General features: G+C 41.2%; 1 protein-coding gene across 2 annotated transcripts in view; it reads right to left on the bottom strand.

Annotated features, from left to right (window-relative positions):
* LOC118850152 (carboxypeptidase A2-like) overlaps window positions 1–21,162 on the bottom strand; it is a 30,042-nt gene that overhangs the window by 2,124 nt on the left and 6,756 nt on the right. For both annotated transcript variants that reach the window (XM_036759360.1, XM_036759359.1), the window contains exons 2-10: window positions 18,542–18,623; window positions 17,387–17,521; window positions 16,585–16,680; window positions 15,409–15,510; window positions 12,927–13,025; window positions 9,131–9,241; window positions 6,638–6,728; window positions 5,832–6,031; window positions 3,868–3,952 (exon numbers count right to left, since the gene is read on the bottom strand). In XM_036759360.1, coding sequence (XP_036615255.1) covers window positions 3,868–3,952; window positions 5,832–6,031; window positions 6,638–6,728; window positions 9,131–9,241; window positions 12,927–13,025; window positions 15,409–15,510; window positions 16,585–16,680; window positions 17,387–17,521; window positions 18,542–18,623 — 1,001 coding nt within the window. The remainder of the gene's footprint in view (window positions 1–3,867; window positions 3,953–5,831; window positions 6,032–6,637; window positions 6,729–9,130; window positions 9,242–12,926; window positions 13,026–15,408; window positions 15,511–16,584; window positions 16,681–17,386; window positions 17,522–18,541; window positions 18,624–21,162) is intronic.

The following is a 21,162-nucleotide window of genomic DNA, read 5'->3' on the forward strand; positions in this document are numbered from 1 at the left end:
GGTTTGTATGAACTGATGCACAGGAAAGAAAGCAGAACCATACACAGTAAATACAATAATGCAAACAAACGTATCACTGATTCAAAGCTAAGAGGTCCTTCAGGAGCCATCTAATCCAATCCCCTCACTTTTTAGATGAGAAAACAGAGAGGGACAGCACCTGTGACTTCAATGGTATAGGGAGCTCCCTCTACCTACTCAGGTAAGGCACTTCTATATGACTTATCATTTTAAAAGGAGGACCTGTGATTTCAATGGTATAAGGAATTCCCTCTACATACGCACATAAAGCTCTTCTATATAACATCATTTTAAAGGGAGGACCTGTGATTTTAATGGCATAGGGAACTCCCTCTACCTACACAGGTAAGGCACTTCTATATAACTTATTTTAAAGGGAGGACCTGTGATTTCAATGGGATAGAGAACTTCCTCTGTCTATGCACTTCTGTATAACTTATCTTTTAAAACAGATGCCTAGAGAACTGAGAGGTTGTAATTTACCTAGGGTCACATAGCCAGTAAGTGCCAGAGTGGGGACTCAAACCCAGTTCTTCTTGCCTTTGAGGCTGGGTCTTTATCCCCTTGATACTACCACTGCCTCCATGTAGGAAATGTCTAAACAACAACATTAAAAGGAATCTGGACTCAGATCAAACTCAACAACCATTTGTGGTCCCAAAGTATGTTGTAAACCATACTTCTCTCTTCTGACAGACAGGAAGGAGACTCTAGGTACGTGAGGAGGCATATAATGTCCTTGTCAATTTTCCTTCATTATTTCTCTTTGTTACCAGTAAAGGTCTTATATCAAGAGGAAATGTGGTATAACTGGGATGTAAAAAATAAAAGACTAATAAAACTTCAAAAAAGAAGAATCAAGACCCCATCAGAAAAGATTTGGAATACACCAAGGGGTCAGGAGTGCCTGTACTGCTCCCAAAAGCTGAATGAGCATTTATCAAGGATGTAGCAGACAAGGGATTTGCCCATTGGATGAGAAGACCAGTTACTTTCTGAGGCTCCCTACTGCCTGTAGGATAAAATAAAAAACTCTTCAGTTTAACATTTAAATCCCTCCATGGTCTGACAGCAACCCTCCAACATACTCTTCTAGCCTTGTTGCTGAGTCATTTCAATCATGTCCAACTCTCCATGACTCCATTTGGGATTTTCTTGGCAGAGATGCTGGAGTGGTTTGCCATTTCCTTCTCCAGCCCTTTTCATAGATGAGGAAACAGAGGCAAATAGGGTTAAGTGACTTGCACAGGGTCACACAGCTAGTAAGTATCTGAGACCGAATTTGAACTCAGGCCCTCCTGACTCTAGTGCTGGCACCCTATCCACTGCACCACCTAACTGCCCCCATTCTGGTCTTGTACATTACTCCATTTCATGTGCTCTATGCCAAACTGGACAACCATTTGTTCCCAACTTCATTCTCCACTATTTACTACTTCTATACCAGGAACATGTTCCTTTCATATGTTAAAGTCTACTCAAGAGCCAATTCCCTCATAAAGACTTCCTTGATTTCCCCAGCTAAAAGCAATCAATCATTCTTAACTTTATTCCAAACCTTTGTCTGTACGTCTCGCTCCCTTAGTACATTCTACTTGGCATTATACTTATCTGTGTAAATCCTCTCATTATTAGATTTTAAGTACAATTTGTTAGGGACTGTGCCCTTCCCTTGCCCCCCACCATCTTTATATCTCTGGTGCACAATAGTTTGTAAATAGGAAATGATAAATGTTGATTTGAATGACTTTAAAGCTGCCTTTTAATTGACTTAATAATTCTTTGAAAGAGCCCCAGAAATTGTTCATTGACAAAGCACCTGTTAGTTGAATTCCTGGTCCCCTTACCAGTTGGGGATGCAGCACCCAGGAATGTTTTACTTGCCACAGAAATGTAACCACTTCTGGGGTGGAGTAGGACAGGTGTCCTCTACAGGAGAGCATCATGGCATCATTGGACAGGAAACAAGGTAGATGATTTCATTGAGACAAATATGCACAATGTGGTGGTTGGCCAAGTTGAAATGAAGCCAGGAAAATGGGGTCAACTCTAGCTATGCAATACAGTAAGAATGTGTCTGAACCTCAAACCAACTAAGAGGATACTTAAGCTGATTGAGCTCACAGTAGTCCCTAGTGTCGGACTGGAATATTGCCGCCTTATTATTAACTGGCAATTTTCTAGCCTGTCATGCAGAAACTTTGAGAAGCCAATCGGACTCTTAATGTAAGCAATGTAACTCATTTGTAAAGGAGTATAGAGCCAAAATTGATGGGAGCTGGTTCCTCAACTGGCAACACAAGCAAATCTGGTCATGTCTCCCTGCTTGGAATCTTAGCTGCCTATGTGCTATTCAAGTTTATATACCCATGTGGCCACTCACAACTGGTGGCTGTTGCCCCTCAGTCACAACATTTAGGGCTCCAGAAGAGTAAACTGGGTCTATTCCCTACCCCCATAACCCCTCACTGGATAGGAAGGTGATAAAGGATACTGGCAGTGATTGGTGATCATGTCTCTTCTTCTTGAACTCTTACTTTGAACAGAATGATATCTCACATGATTAAACAAAAAGTTTGGAGAGAAACAAAGTCTTAGTGACCATGAGAAGAAGGGCCAATAGATTTTCCCCTTTTATTTAGTGGTCCCAGACAGTGGACGTGGTAGCAAGATCAACTCTGATATTCCCCTAGAATAATCTGCTCACTTGGACCAAGGGCAACAAGAAATACCTATTTCATGAGAGTCATTGGGCCTGTGGTACTCAAGCATCACATGAGTAACCCCAGTAGGATACCTGATTTCCTGCTCTGTTTGCAAGAAAGAGAATATACCTTGGGGGTTTTAAAACAGAACTAGAGGGAGCCATAGAGATTCCCCAGTAAACATGGGAATCCCTGTTGCCTTCCCCATCCCCAGACAAGTATAGGAGACCTCTAGGTATGCAAAGGACTTCCAAGGGTTTTTCTTGCTTTTGCTTCAAAGTTTCTTTATCTCCAACCTTTTCCACAATCAGCAGAGTCAAATGACTGACCTAGAGCATAACCATTTGGCCATCTGGGTCACTTTTTAAAGTGTCCCCAAAGACCTTTCCTCATGGACACAGGACCCAGACCATGAGCCTTAGCAGTCATCAGCTTCATTATCAGGAAAGAAAAAATAAATGAAACAATTCAACCCGAGTTAGAGTGCTGGCTGAATTACATTTGCGCCAAGGAAAACCTCCAGAGAGCAACAGGCCAAAATATGACTGTTTTGTTCCATCTTGTGGCAAGTAGGTGTTTGATGTCTAAAAATGGAAAGAGCCGCCTCTGAAAGCACTGCGTTGCCCAACACTGGAGGTCTTCTAATGGAGGCTAATGACTATTCGTTGAGGATACAATGGAGAATACTTCAGATTGGACTAGGTTACACAGGTGTCCAACTTGACTGCCACAAAACTACAGAGTGCTCCAGAACCAGATTAAAATTTAATTGGGAAATGTTTAACAAAAATAAAAATGCACTACAACATAGTGTTCATTTGGGGTTTTCTAAGTCGATATGCAGCCCTCAGGGATCTGTTTCTATTTGAGTTGGACACCACTGGACTAGATGGCCTCTGGGATCCCTTCCACCCTTAAGATTCTCTGACAAGTGTGCCGCAGAACACATGCTCTCAGATTTCTGGGAATGTCTCTGTCCAAGCCACCATTCAGCTTGTAGAGAAGTCCTCCCACGGTTGAGTTGTGAATAGCAGCATCGAGTTTCATAGGCCGAAGGGACAATTCCTTTTACATTCAAAGATCAAGACTACAGCATATATAGTGACATATTTGCAAACCTCCAAGCCCATAAAATACTTACAGATGATAGAACAGATCGGTCCTACTTCGTACGTGGTGCCATAAAGGGATGTCACAGCCTCAGCAGCTATTTGGGCCACTTCATTCTAAAGTGAGAGAAACAGGAAAAGAGTTCCTAAAGCTTCACAATTCTCACTTGATAAGATATCCAATGGTTTTCCCTTTCAGAGAATGGGGTATTCTAGTTAATTGAATCCCTGGGTAATAGAAGGGCTATTTTGATTTTAAGTCTTACTATTGAAAAACTTTTTAAAAATATTATTAGTTTAAATTTATCTGCTGAACCTCTCCTGTTCCCTAAATAAGTTCTCTCTGGTATCATATTCATTTTTGTAAATGCCATCATTATTAGATTATAAATTCCATGAAAGCAGGACTGGGCCCTTTCTTCCACCCCCATCTTTGTATCCTTAGTACCTAGTTAAGCCTAGGTGGCAACTAGGTGGCAAAATGTATAGCGCTCTGGACCTGGAGTCAGGAAAACTCATCTTCCAGAGTTCAAATCTGGCCTCACACTTACTAGCTAGGTGACCCTGGGCAAGCCACTTAACCCTGTTTACCTCAGTTTCCTCATCTGTAAAATGAGCTGGAGAAGGATGTGGCAAGCCACTCCAGTGTCTTTGACAAGAAAACCTCCAAATAGGGTCACAAAGAGTCAGACAAAACTGAAAAATGACTGAACAACAAGCCTAGTACAGTGAACATAATTAAATTTCTCTTTGATGACTGGGAAGTATTTTTACCAGTTCCCATTGTATAGAGTGATACATGATGAAGGTATAAGAGATTAGATTGAATGGGACGCAAGAATATACTCTGACAGTTTTCGTATGTGTGTTTTTGCTGCGTTTTCAAAATACAGCATTATTTTGGCTCAATTACCTATGACCTAGCTTTTCCCTAGAAATTGTTGAAAGCAAAAAAAAAAATTCTAATTTAACTAAGGATTCTAAATGGTTGGTTCTAATTGTAGCTATAGTTTATATTCAAATAGCACAGTTTTCAAATTTCTTTATATATTATCTTTCTTGGTTGTAATAATGACATTATAAGAGAAGCAGTAGAGGTATTATTGTTCTCATTTTTCAGGCAAGGAAACTGAGTCACAAAGTCACACAACTAATAAGTGGCACAGCTGAGACTCAATCCCAGATTTTAATTGAGATTTTACTCGATCTGCTTTTCCTCCCAAAACCTGACCAGTAAGGAGCACTACAAACTCTCAGGACTATTCTATTGGCTGGATCCTAATAAGTGGGATGAACTGTAGGTGTCACATAGCATTATCTATTTCTTTTGTGCTCCAAAGTTGCTGGCAGTGACCCCTTGGACAGTTAAAATGATTGGTTTGTCCTACTCTGTGCCATGTCCTTAAAACAGAGATTTTGCAAAGAGTGTTTGCCAGATAGTATGAAATAAAACATTTTTGTTGTTGAGTTGCTTCAGTGGTATGTAACCCTTCATGACCCCTTTTGGGGTTTTCTTGGCAAAAATATTGTAGTGGTTTGCTATTTCCTTCTCCAGCTCATTTTACAGATGAGCAAACTGAAGCCAATGTGAGTTAAGTGACCTGCCCAGGGTCACACAGCTAGTATGTGTCTGAGGCCACATTTGAACTCAGGGAGATGAGTTTTTCCAACTCCAGGCCAGGCACTCTATCCACTGTGCCACCTAGTTGCCCCCAAATTAAAATACGTTTACACAATTTTCTTTTTATATTTAAGAAATCTTTGTCTTTAATTTAAAAAACACCCTCAATACCATTATCTTAAGTTGAGGTTGTCACATTTCCAAGCACCACCTGATGTGTGAAAGAAGGAAAAAAAACCAGAATGAGCCTTTCCAACTTGGACCTTCAGGTTGGAGATGTGGGTGTTGTCATCTTATCTCAAACTTGAAAAGCAAATAATAGAAGAAAAGCAGCCAAGAAAATATTAACAATTCTGGGAAGAGCAAATGACTCACCAGCTCGTTGAAGTCTTTTGACACAGTGCATTTATAGCCATAGGGGTACATGAGCAGCTGGGAGTAGCTGTGGAGGGTGATGAAGGCTTTGATTTCTCCATGGCTCTTAACGAAGTCCACAATGGATTTCACTTCAACTTCTGAGTTGGCACTTGGTCCATGGTATGAGTCAGAGCAGGGGTTGTCACTGGATCCAGGTCCTGTTGTCAATTAAAATATATCCAGAGGAAACTCAATTTCAAGGAGATAGAGGTCATTAAAGTCTTCCTTGGGGAACCCAATAATCAGGTGTAAGAGGGCAGGGCCAAGGAACCACCTAGAGGAAAGTATCAAGAAGGAGGACTGGGTGGCTTTTGACCACCTCTCACTCCTATTTGTAGGGCAGCTATGTGGGGCAGTGGATAGAATGTCTGTCTGCGATGCCTTCCCCAGGCTCCTTGCCAATCCAATCCAACAAGCATTCATTAAGCATCTAGTACATGTAAGGCTGGGCACCAAGATGGCACAATGGACAGAGCGCCAGGCCATGGAGTCAGGAAGACTCATCTCTCTGAGTTCAAATCCGAGCCTCAGACACTTACTAGCTGAGTGACCCCAGGCAAGTCACTTAATCCTGATTGGAGATGGAGAAGGAAATGGCAAACCACTCCACTATCTTTACCAAGAAAACCCCCCAGTGGGGTTGGATATGATTAGAAAATAACCATTTCATGGAACTAAAGAGGGCTACATTGGTCCGTATGACTTAGTAAAGAAAAGGGGAGGGAAAAAACCAAAAACTTGTTCTCTGGGATCAAGTCTCCCACCTCCAAAGCCTGCATCCCAGTTCCGGTTTGGATCAACACCAACACAGAGGCTTCCAGAAATTGTGGACCGCGTCTTCCGCCACATGCGATTCTAGGAAACCCAACCAAGAGAAACGTAAGAAACGGTCCAGGTGCACAAGCAGCCTCCCCAGTTTCTCCACTACCTGTGGGCCAGGGATGGTCCTGAAGTGAGCACCTGGCTACAGAGAAACAGGTGTCTGATTGCAGAGATACTTGTCCCAGTCATCTTATCTTTCTCTTCTCTGCTGTCTGGCGAAGGTGACAGGTTAAACCTCCTACATCTCTTTGAACAACCTACAGATAATAGGTCTGTAGTTTGGACATTTGTGGTTTTTTGGTCTTAGATGAAGGGCCCTTGTATAGTGAAAACATGTTTCTCAGTATGATCTTTTGATATTTTCTTAAACAGAGTAATTTTCTAATGTCTCCTAAACCTTATTTCAACATTTCAGGGCCTAACTTTGGCATGTGATGCAGTTTTAATTTTCTATGGAAATTTACTAGCCACTTTGCTGAAACCTCCCAAGCTCTGGCTGTCCCTGACCGTGTATTCTGATAGGCTACCATCTGTGGCACAGGGCCAGCAGTGCCAAGGTAGTCAGGAAGCTGGGGTATTAGGTGGCATCTGGAGATAAGGCCTATAGAGGCTCGAATGTTCAAGGGGAAATGTCCCATCCTCCCTTCAAGGACAGGGAGAAAAACTCCCTCTTCACTTCAAGGCGAGGAGCAATACTTCACTTTCATATAACTGGCCAAAGTGGGGAATACCCCAGAAAAAATAACACAACCCTATATAAACCATACTGAATCCCCTAACCAGTGAACAATCACTGATAGTCCTTGGACTGCCTGATTGTCTCCACTCTTGGCTGAAGCGAAGAGAGCTCCCTCCTGGTCCCTCAGAGGTCATTTAACCCTTGAATGGGATTCTTGGGGCTCTGCCCTCTTTCCTCTCCCTTATCCCCAGTTAGGTTTAGATGCTGCTTCCCTGCCTGCCCTGGAACCACTGATGCCTACCCACTGACTGCCAGTGTTGGTGACAATGTGCCACTAAAAAAGCCTCCAATAGTGACTGTTGGAGTCATCCCTTCTTGACAGAATCTAAACGAAGCAGCTGGATGGGCAAGTCTAGTGGTCTCTACAGGTACCTGCCCTTAGTCCATAAGCCACTGAGCAGAGCTATGACTGTATCCTGACCACTGCACTCCCATAGATAGGGATGGACAGGTAGCCTTGGTGCTACCTCCCATCCTCTTAGAAGGAAGTAAGAGCCAGGCCACAGAAGCATGTACCCAGTGGTAGGGACTCCTACACCCCGTGCTCTTTGCTCACAAACCCTTTGTTCACTCAGCCAGGTAGCCGCACCAATATCCTGACAAGCACATGTGCTGTGATTCAAGACTCAAAAGCAAAGGCTTGGCTGGTGGATCTTGGGGTCCAAAGGAAAGGCCTCCTCCATTCCACTAGATCCATAAATTGCTGAGCAAGGCTGGCACTGGGACCCTCAGAAGTTGCACTGATATCCTGGTGAGCATGACACTGTGATTCAGGATTTGAAAGCAAGGGCTGTGGGTCTCAACCTCATACCTCAACAATAGGGAACTACCTTCCCCCTTAAATCTATGAGTGTGACTAGGAACTCAGGCTGCTGTTACTAAGACCAGGGTCCAAATCACATGCCTCTGCTATGGCTAATCAATCTTTCCCTCTGGTGGCCAGGGCAGGGTTCCTGCCCTCCAGTAGTGAAAGTGGCTATACAAGTAGCATTGCCACCACCAAAACACCTTGCCCCTGTAGTGTGTGATTTTGGGAGCCACTTTCAAGTGGTTCTGGTCATGGTGGCATTAGAAAGGATCACATCAGTGTACTTGGACAGAGCCATGATTCCACTGGTCTGAGCACTCTCCCCATCGAGTGCAAATCACATCCCCACCTCCCCTTCTCATCTTGTGCCATTCACATTCTCCTCGGTGGATCTCTCCACCGCCTTCATCTTATGCCTTTAATATCTCAGATGTTCCAACATGTCACCTGATTCGTTGACCTGTCGTCTCTCATTCTTGCTACATGACTGGCCCAACTCCTTTTCTTGTCTTACGTATTAGTAACCTCAATATATCACCTACCTCAATTCAATCACAATTTATTTGTCAGGGAGTATGATTCTTCTTCACTTTGCTGTGATTCCTTGTGCTGAATCACAGAGATGCTTGGAAATCCATTCAGCTGCCCACATGAAAACCACACTCCAGGAGAGCCGTCAAAGGGCCCTGTGGGACTGAGACTACTCCTAAAGTCATTTTAGGTTGGAAAGACAAGATCCTAGACCCCTCTATGTGGCTGATCTCAGAGCGAAGTGAGCTCGGGAGACTTAGAGAAAACCCAAAGCAGAAAGATCAGCTTCATCCCCTTTTGTTTTTAAGACCACCCATGTTTTTCCTACATCCTGTAGTTACCACAGGGGTTGCTTACTTCGGTGTGAGAGAAGACATATCCATCTGGGTTTGTAACGGGCAAGAGGAAGATATCCATTGTATCCAAAAGGGCTGTGATTGATGGGTCCTTTCCATAATCAGACGCAATCTAAAGAGACAAAATGCTAATGGTAGGGTCGCTTTTCCAGGAAATCCAAAGATGTAATGTTCCAGTTATGCTTATCAAAGTGTGAGCTACAGCTATCCTTGCTGTTATTGAGAGGTCTCTAGGTATTCTGTTGTCTGGTCTTATGTAGAATGTTTATCATAAATATGTTTAACATGACTGCACATGTATAACCTAGATCACGTATAACCTTGCCATCTTGGAAAGGGGGTAGGGGAAAGAGGGAGGGTGGGAGAAAAATTTGGAACTCAAAGTCTTATAAAAAATGAATGTTGGAAACTATCTTTACATGTAATTGGAAAAAAAATATTAATTACAATTAAAAAGAATGTTTATCATAAAATAATATAGATAATTTCTTTTGTTGCTGGCTTGAATTACTTACATATTTGTAACTTAACTTAAAAATAGACATCACTTCAGTGACACAGAATGGTATAGTAGAATCAGGAAGGCCTACATTTAAATCCTGTCTCTAATACTGTGTGACCATGGTCAGGTCATTTAACCTCTCTTGGCCTCAGTTTCTCCATCAGTAAAATAGAAACAATACCTCCTCACAGAATTGTTGTGAAGATCAATGAAATGATGCATGTAAAGTTCTCTTGCAAACATTAAAGTACTACATATCACTTATCGTTATTATTATTATTGTTGGAAGGGCCTCAGAAGCTGTCTAAAGCGTGAATCCCCTCTATATCTATGACCAGTGGTCATCCAGTCTCTGCTTAAAGACCTCCAGTGACAGGGAACTTACTAGCTACTGAAGCATGCCATTCCAAGACCAGTTTCAATAGGAAATTCTATCAACCCAATGACCAACCATGATTCCAGAGGTCCTGTGATGAAAAACATTCTATCCGCCTCCTGACCAAGAGGTAATAGATTCATCATACAGATCAAGATATGTATTTTTCAGACATGGCCAACTTGTTTTGCTTGATTATGTATACTTGTTACAAGAGTTTTCTTTTTCTTTTCTTTTTTTAGGGGACAAGAGGTAGGAGAAAAAATAGTTTTGTTAGTTTAAAAAATACATTAAAATAAAAGAAATCAAAAATAGGGAGGAAGTTCCTTCATTGGGCCCAAATCTTTCTTCATCCACTCATAAAGTTCCATTCATTTAGCCTAGTTTTGTTCTTTGGGGTCAAGTAGACCTTCAACCTCCTCCAATGTGACCACACAAGCTTTTATTAATTCTGGTAAGGTTTTCTGCAATGTAAAACAGGTAGGATCAGCGAGCTATGGAATCTTTGGCTGCCTACTCTGATAGCCCCAAGGACCAAAAGAATTTGAGAATTCTTTTTTTTGTTTGTTCTAGGTAGGGTAGCTCTTTGATAAGACTTCACATCCACATCAGTTGCATCATACATATAGAATTATCGACTCTGGAGGTGGAAGGGACTTCAGAGGCCATCCAGTCGGATTCATAGCTGAACAAGAATCCCCTCTACAACATTCCTGACCAGCAGTCATCCAGCTTCTGCCTTAAAGCCACCTGCTCCTTCATGCAGAGCCTGCTGTCTTGGCCAGAGACCAGTTAAGGGATTACATTTGCTTGTTTACATGCCATTACAATGCAATTGTAGATTATACTGCACAAAAAGCTTCTTCACTTCTGGTCATTAGCCATCTTAAAGTATTATTATTCACTTGATGAATAGCTATTTTGCACCACCCCAAAGGGTAAGTGCATTTTAAGTGTGTTGGGAGTGGAAGGTCCGGGAGGAAGGAAGCAGTCTCCCAGAATCTATGTACGTGATCTCACTTACGAACAGAGATGGGGAGGGTTTTCTTTCACCAATGATTTAACATTTTGATGTATGGTGTGTCATTTCTGAATTACCTAAGAAATACTGTGCTGGGTCAAATCCAAGCCAGGGCTCTGTTTCTGACATGATAGCTCATGGTATGGGAGGTCTTGTGAGGTAGGGAGGGTAAATTGTCTTTTTGTTGTTGCTTCAACCTGTAATTTCATTAGTTCATACAGAACTCCCAGGAAGGAAATTCCCTATTAACAATGCAGGCAAGTGACTCTTCTGCAGCTTAGAGAACTGCCTGAGAACCTAAATGACTTGCCTAGGATCACAGTGGAGACAGTATGGGTAAGGGGCAAGGCTTGAACCTCTAGAGGTCCTCCTGATTCTCAGGCCAGCTACCCCTAGCTGCCTGGCTAGTACAAGTATTGAGTCCACAGCACCATGGAGTGTGGCAGCTTGTCATCATCATGTTATCTGGAGCATGCCATAAAGGTGAGTGTACCCTTTAGGAAGCCAAAACTCTTATTTTATCTAAAAGTTAACTTTTTAAAGCTTCAGGTTCAGTATTCATGCTAGTATTCCAGGAGTCAATGAACGAGGCAATCCATTCTTACTCCTAGTGATTTTTACAAATGTTGATCATTTAACTTCTTAGCTTTTATTTTTCCAAGCTGAAGAGTCATCATTTTTTTCTAGTCTGTATGCTGAAATCCCTTCTTTCTCTTGGAGAGAGAAAATAAGTAATACTACTTATTTGGAGTAAAAAAGATCTGGGCTCTACCACCATCTCTGCCAGTAGAATGCAAGCTCCTTGAGCAGGGTGGGGGGGGAGGGGGGATTGATTAATTTTTGTTTTCATATCTCAGTGCTCAGCACAGTGACTTTTAAACAAGTAGATGCTTAATATTGATTTGGTGAGTTGAATTTTAGCTGTGTGGCCTAAGGTATGTTGCTTTACCTCCTTGGGACTCAGTTTCCCTCATCTGTATAGTGAAGTCATATATATACATACAGATATATCTATCTATATCTATTTATATCTATAGCTAGCTAGCTAGATAGGTGGATGGATGGATGGATAGATAGAGAGATAGATGGATGGATGGATGGACAGACAGACAGACAGATAGATAGATAGATAGATAGATAGACAGACAGATAGATAGAGAGATTAGATAGATATAAAACCTTTAAGTCTCTCCCAACTCTAAGACTGAGAGTCAAGGGAGTAAGCTTCTAATCTAGCTCTGTATTTTTGAGGGCAGCTGGGTGGCTCAGCGGATAGAACACCAGGCCTGGAGTCAGGAAGACATGAGTTCAAATCTGGACTCAGACACCTACTAGCTGTGTGACCCTGGGCAAGTCACTTAACCCTATTGACCTCAGTTTCTTCATCTGTAAAATGAGCTAGAGAAGGAAATGGCAAACCACTCCAGCATCTTCACCAAGAAAACCCCAAGTGGAGTCACAAAGACTCTGACATGACTGAAAAAACTGAACAATAACAACAGCAAATCTTGAGCAAGCCATAGCAAGTTTTCGACACTACTTCACAGTTTTACCATCTTTAAAATGAGAGGATTGGACTACATGATCTCTAAAATCTGCTCTAGGTCTCACAGTTAATACATTAACTGCCCTTCTCCAGCCCTATCTTTCTTAAGACAAAATGACGAGAGATGCACATGGTTTTCTAGGTGTGAGTACAACTTTAACCCGACACATAGTGGAAACAAAAGCAAAAAAGAGATTGTCGGATGAATTACTGGTATGTCAGTTCTGAATTTTTTTTTAAATGCATGATCTGACGCTTTATGTTTAAACCAGCATGGCCACTGGTACTACACACGTGGAGGAGTTAGATGTGAACCTAGGAAAATAAAATCTATAATTTTAGGTGAAATGACCTGATTGGCTGTCCACAATGCTGTAGCGTGGGAAACCCACTCTCGGGCGTGGATGCCAGCATCTAACCAGATGGCAGGCTTGTTTCCTCCAGTGCTAAACTGTAAAACAAAAGGTAAAGTATGAGACCTTCCCTATCTCCTCCCATTCTTTTGTTATCCCTTCTCCCTCTCCCATGACCCCCTTCACATTCACTTTCTTTCCCCTTGTTCATTCACTTTATAGGACACAGGATAGAATTTGACTTGAGTGTTGATGTTTCTGACAGCTTTTGACCAGTTGTGGATATCTCTTTTCCCTCTTTCGTTGGTTAAAAATGTAGCATTTACACTACCACCTTACAATTTCGTCCTGGTTTTTGAGAAACCAGAACAGAATAACATGGGAAATCATAGAATTCCTCTCCCTTGAAGTCTTTAAGTTATGAAATTTAGAGGATGATTTATGATATCTTTCATGAAGACAGGGGAATAGGTGGGATAATTTCTGGAGGCCTGGTACAGATTAAGATTTTATAATTTAATAGAGTCTATTTAATCTGAGATAATACCTTTGGGAATTGGATCAGCGGAATCTGGGAGTGGGGATTAAGGGGATGGAAAAGGGAAGTATTTGGGGGGTATCAGCTTCCTTTTCTGGCTGGCAATCTAACCACATGTAGTAAGACCCATACCATTCCTATTGTTCCTCATGTTTAAAAATTTGGAATCATCTTCAGCTTTCTAATCTCCATTATCAAGGTCTATTGTTTCTCCCTTGAGAATTTCTTTCATTTAGCCCCTCTTTCTCTAGTAAGGGACTATATTACCGGCTTGCATATTGAAGTAACTTCTTAACAGATCTGATTGCCTCTAGTTCTTCCCATCCTTTCTACTCATTCTTCATAAGACCACCAGAATGATTATTCTTATGCAAAGATCCAGTCGCATCACTCCTCTGCTGAAAAATATTCAGTGCCATCCTATTGTCTATCAAGTGAGGTTCAGACATCTTTGCCTGGCATCTAAGGCCCCCTACCATCTGACACCACCCTACCTTTCCAGTGTCATCTCAATATTACTCCCCTGCACACATTCTAAACTGCAACAAAATCACACTGCTCTCTGCCCCCTGAAGAGACCCCTGCTGTAAGGACTTCAGTAAACTCGCACCCCACTAAACAAAGAAGCCCCTGGTGAAGCTCAAATCGCCTGATTCGCCCACCTGAAGTGGAGAATTCAGTAAACTCTACTACCACCACCTGGAAGTCTGAATATCAGCTAGCCACCAATTTCCCAGATGTTCTCCCCAGCAGGACGTAACAGCGGTCCTTGAACTTTGACCTGTACACCAGGCTCAGGTTCCCCTTTCCCTTCCCCAATGTCTGGTCTTACTTGACCCAGGTAACAGTCCTATAAAAATCCAACAGGCTTTACCAATTTTGGCATCTCCTTTGATCTACCATCCCAGCAAGACCATCCTGTTTCTATCTTCCTTGACAGCCATTCATATTTCCTCTCAATAAAGCCGATTTGCTTTACTTTCTCAACTAACTCTTATCTTGTGTTGTGTTCTGTATCTGTCTCATGAGCCTTCTCCCCACTTCTCATGCTGTACCTTGTAATCCTTGATGTCACTTAAACTACATTAAGACTCCTGGAGTTAGGAAGACTCATCTTCTTGAGTTCAAATCTGTCCTCAGATACTTCCTAGCTGTGTGACCCCGGGCAAGTCACTTAACCCAGTTGGCCTCATTTATAAAATGAGCTGGAGGAGGAAATGGCAAACCACTCCAGTACCTCTGCCAAGAAAGCCCCAAATGGGGTCACTAAGAGTCAGACAAGACTGAAAAACAACTGAGCAAAATTCTCCTTTCTCTGCGTCTGTACTCACGCTGTTCCCTATGACGGGAATACCTTCCCTTGCCCTTTTCACCTATTGAATTCCTCCCTAACTTTTAAAACCCCATTTTAACCTGCCACCTATGTCAAGCCTTCCCTGATCACTCCTCCCTCTACTCTAATTTCAGGTCAGCATTGATCTTCCTTCTCATGCCTCACACTAAAAACAAAAACAAAAACCAAAACCTGATTTGCAACTCTTTAAAGCACTTAAATATAACACATAATATTGCATATTAGTGTTTGTATCTTATTCAATTAATCAAGGAAATCACGATAGTCTACTATTAAATTGATCCATGAGGGCAGGGGTTATCTTACGTATATTTTGTGTTTTGCCCAGTACCTAGTAGAGTGATCTCTCTATATAGGTCTTATTAATTTTTATTGAGTAAATGGATTAATGAATAGTCATATCTCCCCTAGTAGACACAGCTTTCTTAAATATAGACTAAATTTCAACTATCCCTCTAGCTCCTGGCCCCATGTTTAACCCATCATCGAGTTCAATCAATTTTTGTTGAATCTTCATAGGACCTAGCTGCTGTTGGGAGAGGAATGAACAACCCACTGCAAACATCTAAATCATTTAAATGCAGGGTACCTTAAGCACATTTATGGGCCGTTTTTCAAAAGAATATCCGATTTGCAGTTTGCTCACTAGATCTGGGTACTGCTCGGCAAGGTTGTCCATTTCTTGGAAAATCTGGAATTTTAAGAGTACAGATAAAGCAAGATTTGTTAAATCATCTAGCATTTCTCTCTCCCTGTCCCATTCCACCAGTGCATTGGTACCAAGGGCAGTTTGGTTAGCTGTACATTTGGGGATGTTAATGTTTTAATTTGAGATAGTTAATAATGAACCACACACTGCTACTCATGGTTCAAATCCCAGCTGAAAAAATAGAACCATTTTGTAGCAGAAGGAGAAATATGTTTTCTTATCTCCATGACAAGAACATATTTCTATCTTAACCATTCCGGCTGAAAAACTTTCTAAAATGGCTTCCCTATCTCCTTAAACAGAAAAAATTGAACACAATTTTCAGTAGAAATATTTCTGTAAAATGTAAGTAATATTCCATAGCATATTAGCTCTCTGAGGACACGGGCATAATTTTGGTTTTGTCTTTGTATCTTTGCCTCTGTTTCCATCCATGTATCTTTGCACATGGTAAACACTAAATGCTTGTCAAATGAAAATAAATTACATTTTCTTGGTGATAAGTTCTTTCTTCCTATCTCCATATGCTACTTTCCCTCTCTCCCATCTTTATTTCCAGATAGAGCTTCCATATACCTGTTGAGAGCACCAGAGACAGTCGGCAGGTAAACTCAGAGAAATGATAGCCATAGGATCCCGTGGCCCAGGTATTCCCCACAGCTACCAGTTTAGCCACTTGATCCTTAGCATTTTCCCAATTCGAGGACTCATCTTTTCAGGTCCGATGGAAATAAACTATCTGGATGTGAATGTTCTTAACTTTTTTTGTTTCATGGATCTCTTTGGCAGCCTATTCAAGCCTATAGACTCTCAGAATGATGTTTTTAAATGAATAAAATAAAACACATGAGATTACAAAGGAAGATAATTATCTTAAAATAATTATTAAAATACTTTTAAAAAAGAAAAAAAAACAAGTTTATGGATCTCAGGTTAAGAACCTGAGTTCTAGAGTTTCAGGGAAGAAGTTCAGGACAGGGCTAGCTCCTTAGAAAGCTGAATACTGGAACAAGGAAAATTACCCACTTCTTAAGTTAAACAGCCTGAAAAATTCACCTCTTCCAAGGTATGGTAGGTTCCAAAATCAAAGCCGCTACTTCTTTCTTTTCTTCGATGAAAAAGCATCTCTTCATTCTCTTTGTCCAGCAGAACCTAGGATAAATCACTCCCACTTTATATTCTGCTTGTGGCCAACCATGGGCATATAAGCAATAAGGAACGAAGCTAGGACCGGAGAAAATGGACAGAAATCGTAAAGAAAATGAAAACTCAGGCCCTAGCAACCACTTCTTCCTCTTATTCCAGATGCCAGCTGTGGTACTACACATTGTCCTCAAAGGATGATCAATATCAAACATTTTACCAGCATTTTTCTTGGTTAGAAAAGGCAAGAGTTGATTAGAGGAAGGAGAACCTAGGTTAGCCAAATCACTTTATGTCAGAGACATCTATGGCCGAATAAGTCATTGGCTTGCATAACGATAAAGGACTTGCCTCTGTTGGAAGAGCCAGAGGATTTTGTCCCCACCCCCACAAATCAAAATTGATTCATTTTGTAGCAAGGGGGAAGCAGGTAGTGCTGAAAATACCTGATTCTATGACCTGTGGTCATAGATCCTCAGTTCTATGCACACCCAGAAAGTTATCTTCTTATCCCCTCACTATCTACAGATTTAACTCATAAGAAAATGAAAGGGAGGTTCCCACCTCCCGTGGGATGGCTCTACCCACTGAAAAGAGAGCCAGTCAGTTGAATTCAGAACCAAGTGGGAACTACAGAAGGATAAAAGAGAATTAGGAGAGTGAGTTCATTTTAACCAGATAGGCCTGGAAGAGGAGAGATCTTTGGGATACTCACCTGCACATCTTCAATCATGATGGAATAAGGAATGTCATGGGATTCCAAGAAAATTTTGACTGCCTGCAGTCTGGAAAAGGGAATTCGGACATGTACCTTCTCCCCTGCAGTGCGAAGGGGCCTCCAGAAATCAAGCTATAAAGGGAAAGAGCAAAACCAAGCTGCGACAATCATTCCAGGGCAATGGGCCTATTTTCACTTCATATAATACTATAATATTCCCATGGGGAGTCTGAATACTGAAATTGTCAGCTTACTGATCCATTATTAAAAACTCTATGGTTCTTAATAATGATTGGATATTATAATGGACTGAATAAAAAGACAATGCAAAACTTGTGGTTGTATATCTTAATAAAGTTCATCTATTAGAATGCAATAGTATATTACTAATTTGTAAATAATACCTAGTCAAATTTCAGAGGTCTTAGCTTTTCAAAATACTATTATATTTAACTGTCTCCTACTGTTAGTCCCACAATAACCCTTTGAAATAGGAAAACCAGGTATGATTAACCCCATTTTCCCAGACTAGACCTGTGAAGCTCCATCTACCGATGTAACCTGATGCCTGTTCTGCAATTTATAGTCCTAGAAAATCACCTGGAGCACTGAGAGGCTAAGGGACTTGACCAGGGTCACACAGTCAGTCCATGTCAGAGGCAGTCACCATTCCCATGCTGCCTTCCATCCCTATTTTATGCAAGGGGAAATAGAGGCCCAGAAAAGTCAAGTGATTTGCCCAAAATCACATGAGTTATTAGAGGAAGAGCTAGGAATAGGACTTAAGACTCTTGAATCACAGTCTCATATACTTTCAACTAGAGCCTGAATTCTGAAGCAGTTAATGGGGAATTAGTGCGGTGGAATAGAAGAGGGTGATAGATCTGTCATTAGAGGCTCTGGGTTCAAACCTCGCTCTCCTGCTGACTGTCATCTTGAGCAAGTCTTTGGATTCTCTGGGACTAGGTTTCTTCTTCTGATAAGTGAAGTGGTTGGACTAGATGACCTCTAAGATCCTTTCCAGCTCCAAGTCCATACTAATGCTTTGCTATATTTGGCCAGATGTATTTCCAGAAAGAGACTCCCAATCACCCTTTCCTAACTCTACATAAAATCTACTTTGATTAACATGGATCCCACCAGAATAGGTACCTGAAGGTGAGCTTCTGTTTCCAGTTGCCTTAAGTTTTTAACTTGCTCTTCATTCCTTGGTGTGATCTCAAGAACCTGGTCTCTGAAGAAGACAGAAGCCCAAAGGAGGCTTTAGACATATATTGCTCCCTGTGGCTGCTTTCTCTTGTCATTCCTTAGTAGGATAAGTTCAAGACTACAGAGCAATAATTTGATTGGCAATCAACAAGGAAGAAACGATGTGCTGGGAAACCTATGGAATGATTTGGCTTTATATCTTCTTTTTTTTATTTTGTTTTATTTCTCTATTGGGTTGTTTTGGCCATGAGGTTTACAAATATGTGATGTAGATTTTTTTTTTAATTAGAAGCCTGAAGAAACTCACAGCTACAGTCGATCTTCAACATTCATGCATTTAACTTTCAAGACTACAAGCATTAGTGTGATCTTATCAGCAATCTCATTTTCATTTTCATGTGGGCAACCATGCACATTCACAGCCATGACAAGAGGAGCCATGTATGCAGGCTTGTGGAGCAGCTGGTAGCCTACCAGGTCCTGTTCATGCCACTGTTGTGGAGAGCTCCTCGGCATTCATTGCATATTTCCATTGTTTGTCTTTAAAACTCAAGTTTTATGTTGCAATTATGCCCGAACATAGTGCAAGTCCTTTGGGCTCTAAGCCCAATTGTACAAGGTCAGTGATGTGGCTCAGTGAGAAGATAAAGGTGTTAAATAAACTTCCTGCAGGAAAGTCTGCAGGTGCTATCACTACAGGTTTGGTGTTAATGAATAGATGATTTGTCATACAGTCCAATACCCCCACACCACCACCTGACACAGTGGAAGGTAAAATTCAGGTTAAAAAAAGTATTAGTTTTAAGAATTTCATTTGCTGTATGGTATTTATGGTACTGTAGATTTCATGTGCTATGAAAAGTGAATATTGTCCGAAATCATTTTTTTGAGATGTTAGCACAAAGAGAGAGAAGGAGAACGAAATGGCACACCACTCCAGTATCTTTGCCAAGAAAGCCCCAAATGGGGTCACAAAGAGTCAGATACAACTGAAATGACTGAACAACAACAAAAATAGAACAAAAGGTCACAGAATTCTAGGGAATTACTAGCAAAAAAAACGTTTTGCATGTCAACCAATTTTATTTTTGTGAATGTCATTTTATGGGTTATTTCATGATTACTATGTTAGGAAAAAGTGTGTGTTATCAAAATCAATGTTTTGTTGTGAAGAATCGTATGCAGAAAGTTGTATTTTCAGCACTCTCTAGTGAACTATTACAGTGTTTGATGATCACAGGAACCAAACTTCCTATTTTCCATAGGTTCAATGTATCAACATTTGTATTTTTTACTTTTGCCTGTTTTCAAGGAATGTTGTTACCCTTGTGAAAGTTGAGGATTGACTGTATATGAAATCTGCCTTATCAATTCTCAGATGAAAGTCCAGATCAAAAAAATCTCCCAAATTAGAGTCAATTTATCTGCCAGGTACACTGGTTCTCAATAATACTGCGACACCTGACAATCAGCAATGCTGCCCCCTATTCCCCACATCCCAAGCATAGGCAGAAAAAAGGCTTGGGAGATTTCTGTCAATTGAACAGCCACTCAAACAGCAAGTGGCTGGTAAATCTCTTCTATGTCCTATGTAGAAAAATCCAGGAGAATCTATAAGTCAATCAACCCATATGGCAAGAAAGCTGGCAAACTAATCCTGGGAGAGGAGGGCATTCAGAGTGTAAAACACATTCTCACTTGAGCTTCTCAATATTAATTTGTGTTTGTTTTGCATATATTTCATAATCATTTGTCTATATGTGTGTTGTTTCTCCTAGTAAAATACTAGCTTCTTGAGAACAGATATGGTTTTGTGTTTGTGACTCCTTAGTGACCTCCTTAGACAAGGCAGTGCTAAATAAGCACTTAATAATGAATTGAATAGAATTGAACCAATCAGCCACAGTGGTAGGGAGTAACATGGACAAAGATCCAGTAAAGCAGGCAGAGGAGGAGTGGTCAGACAAACAGGAGGAGAACCGGAGATAGAACTGTCACAAAAAGCCAGAGAGAAGAGAGTATCAAGGAGAAGGGGTGATCGATGATATTAAAAGCTGAATGAGGGAAGTTCAAGAATGAAGACTGAGAAAAAAAAATTCTAATAGATTTGGCAACATTGGTGACTTTGGAGAGAGTAGTCTCATTTGAATGATGATACTGGAAGTCAGACTCCAAAGAGATAAGAAAAAAGTAAGAGAAAATGAAGTGGGGTATCTTGGGGCATCGAGGGGGTGCCATAGACACAGTGCTGGGCCTAGAGTCGGGAAGACCTGGGTTCAAATCCAACCTCAGCACTTACTACATCTGTGACCCTTGGCAAGTCACTTCAAACCACTGTTTGCCTCAGTTTGCTCTTCTGTAAAACGGGGGTGATAATACTAGCCCCCCCACCTCCCAGAGTTGTTGTGAGAATCAAATGAAATAATAATTGTAAAGTGCTTGGCACACAGTATGTCAGCTATAATTATTATCTACTATAGCTTGCCAGGGGGATGAACTGATCAAGTGAGGGTTTTTTGAGGATGGGGGCGTCAGGTATAACCAGGTGAAATGAATATCAAGGG

Source organism: Trichosurus vulpecula, chromosome 5 (assembly GCF_011100635.1).
Source record: "Trichosurus vulpecula isolate mTriVul1 chromosome 5, mTriVul1.pri, whole genome shotgun sequence".
Classification (NCBI taxonomy): Eukaryota; Metazoa; Chordata; class Mammalia; order Diprotodontia; family Phalangeridae; genus Trichosurus; species Trichosurus vulpecula.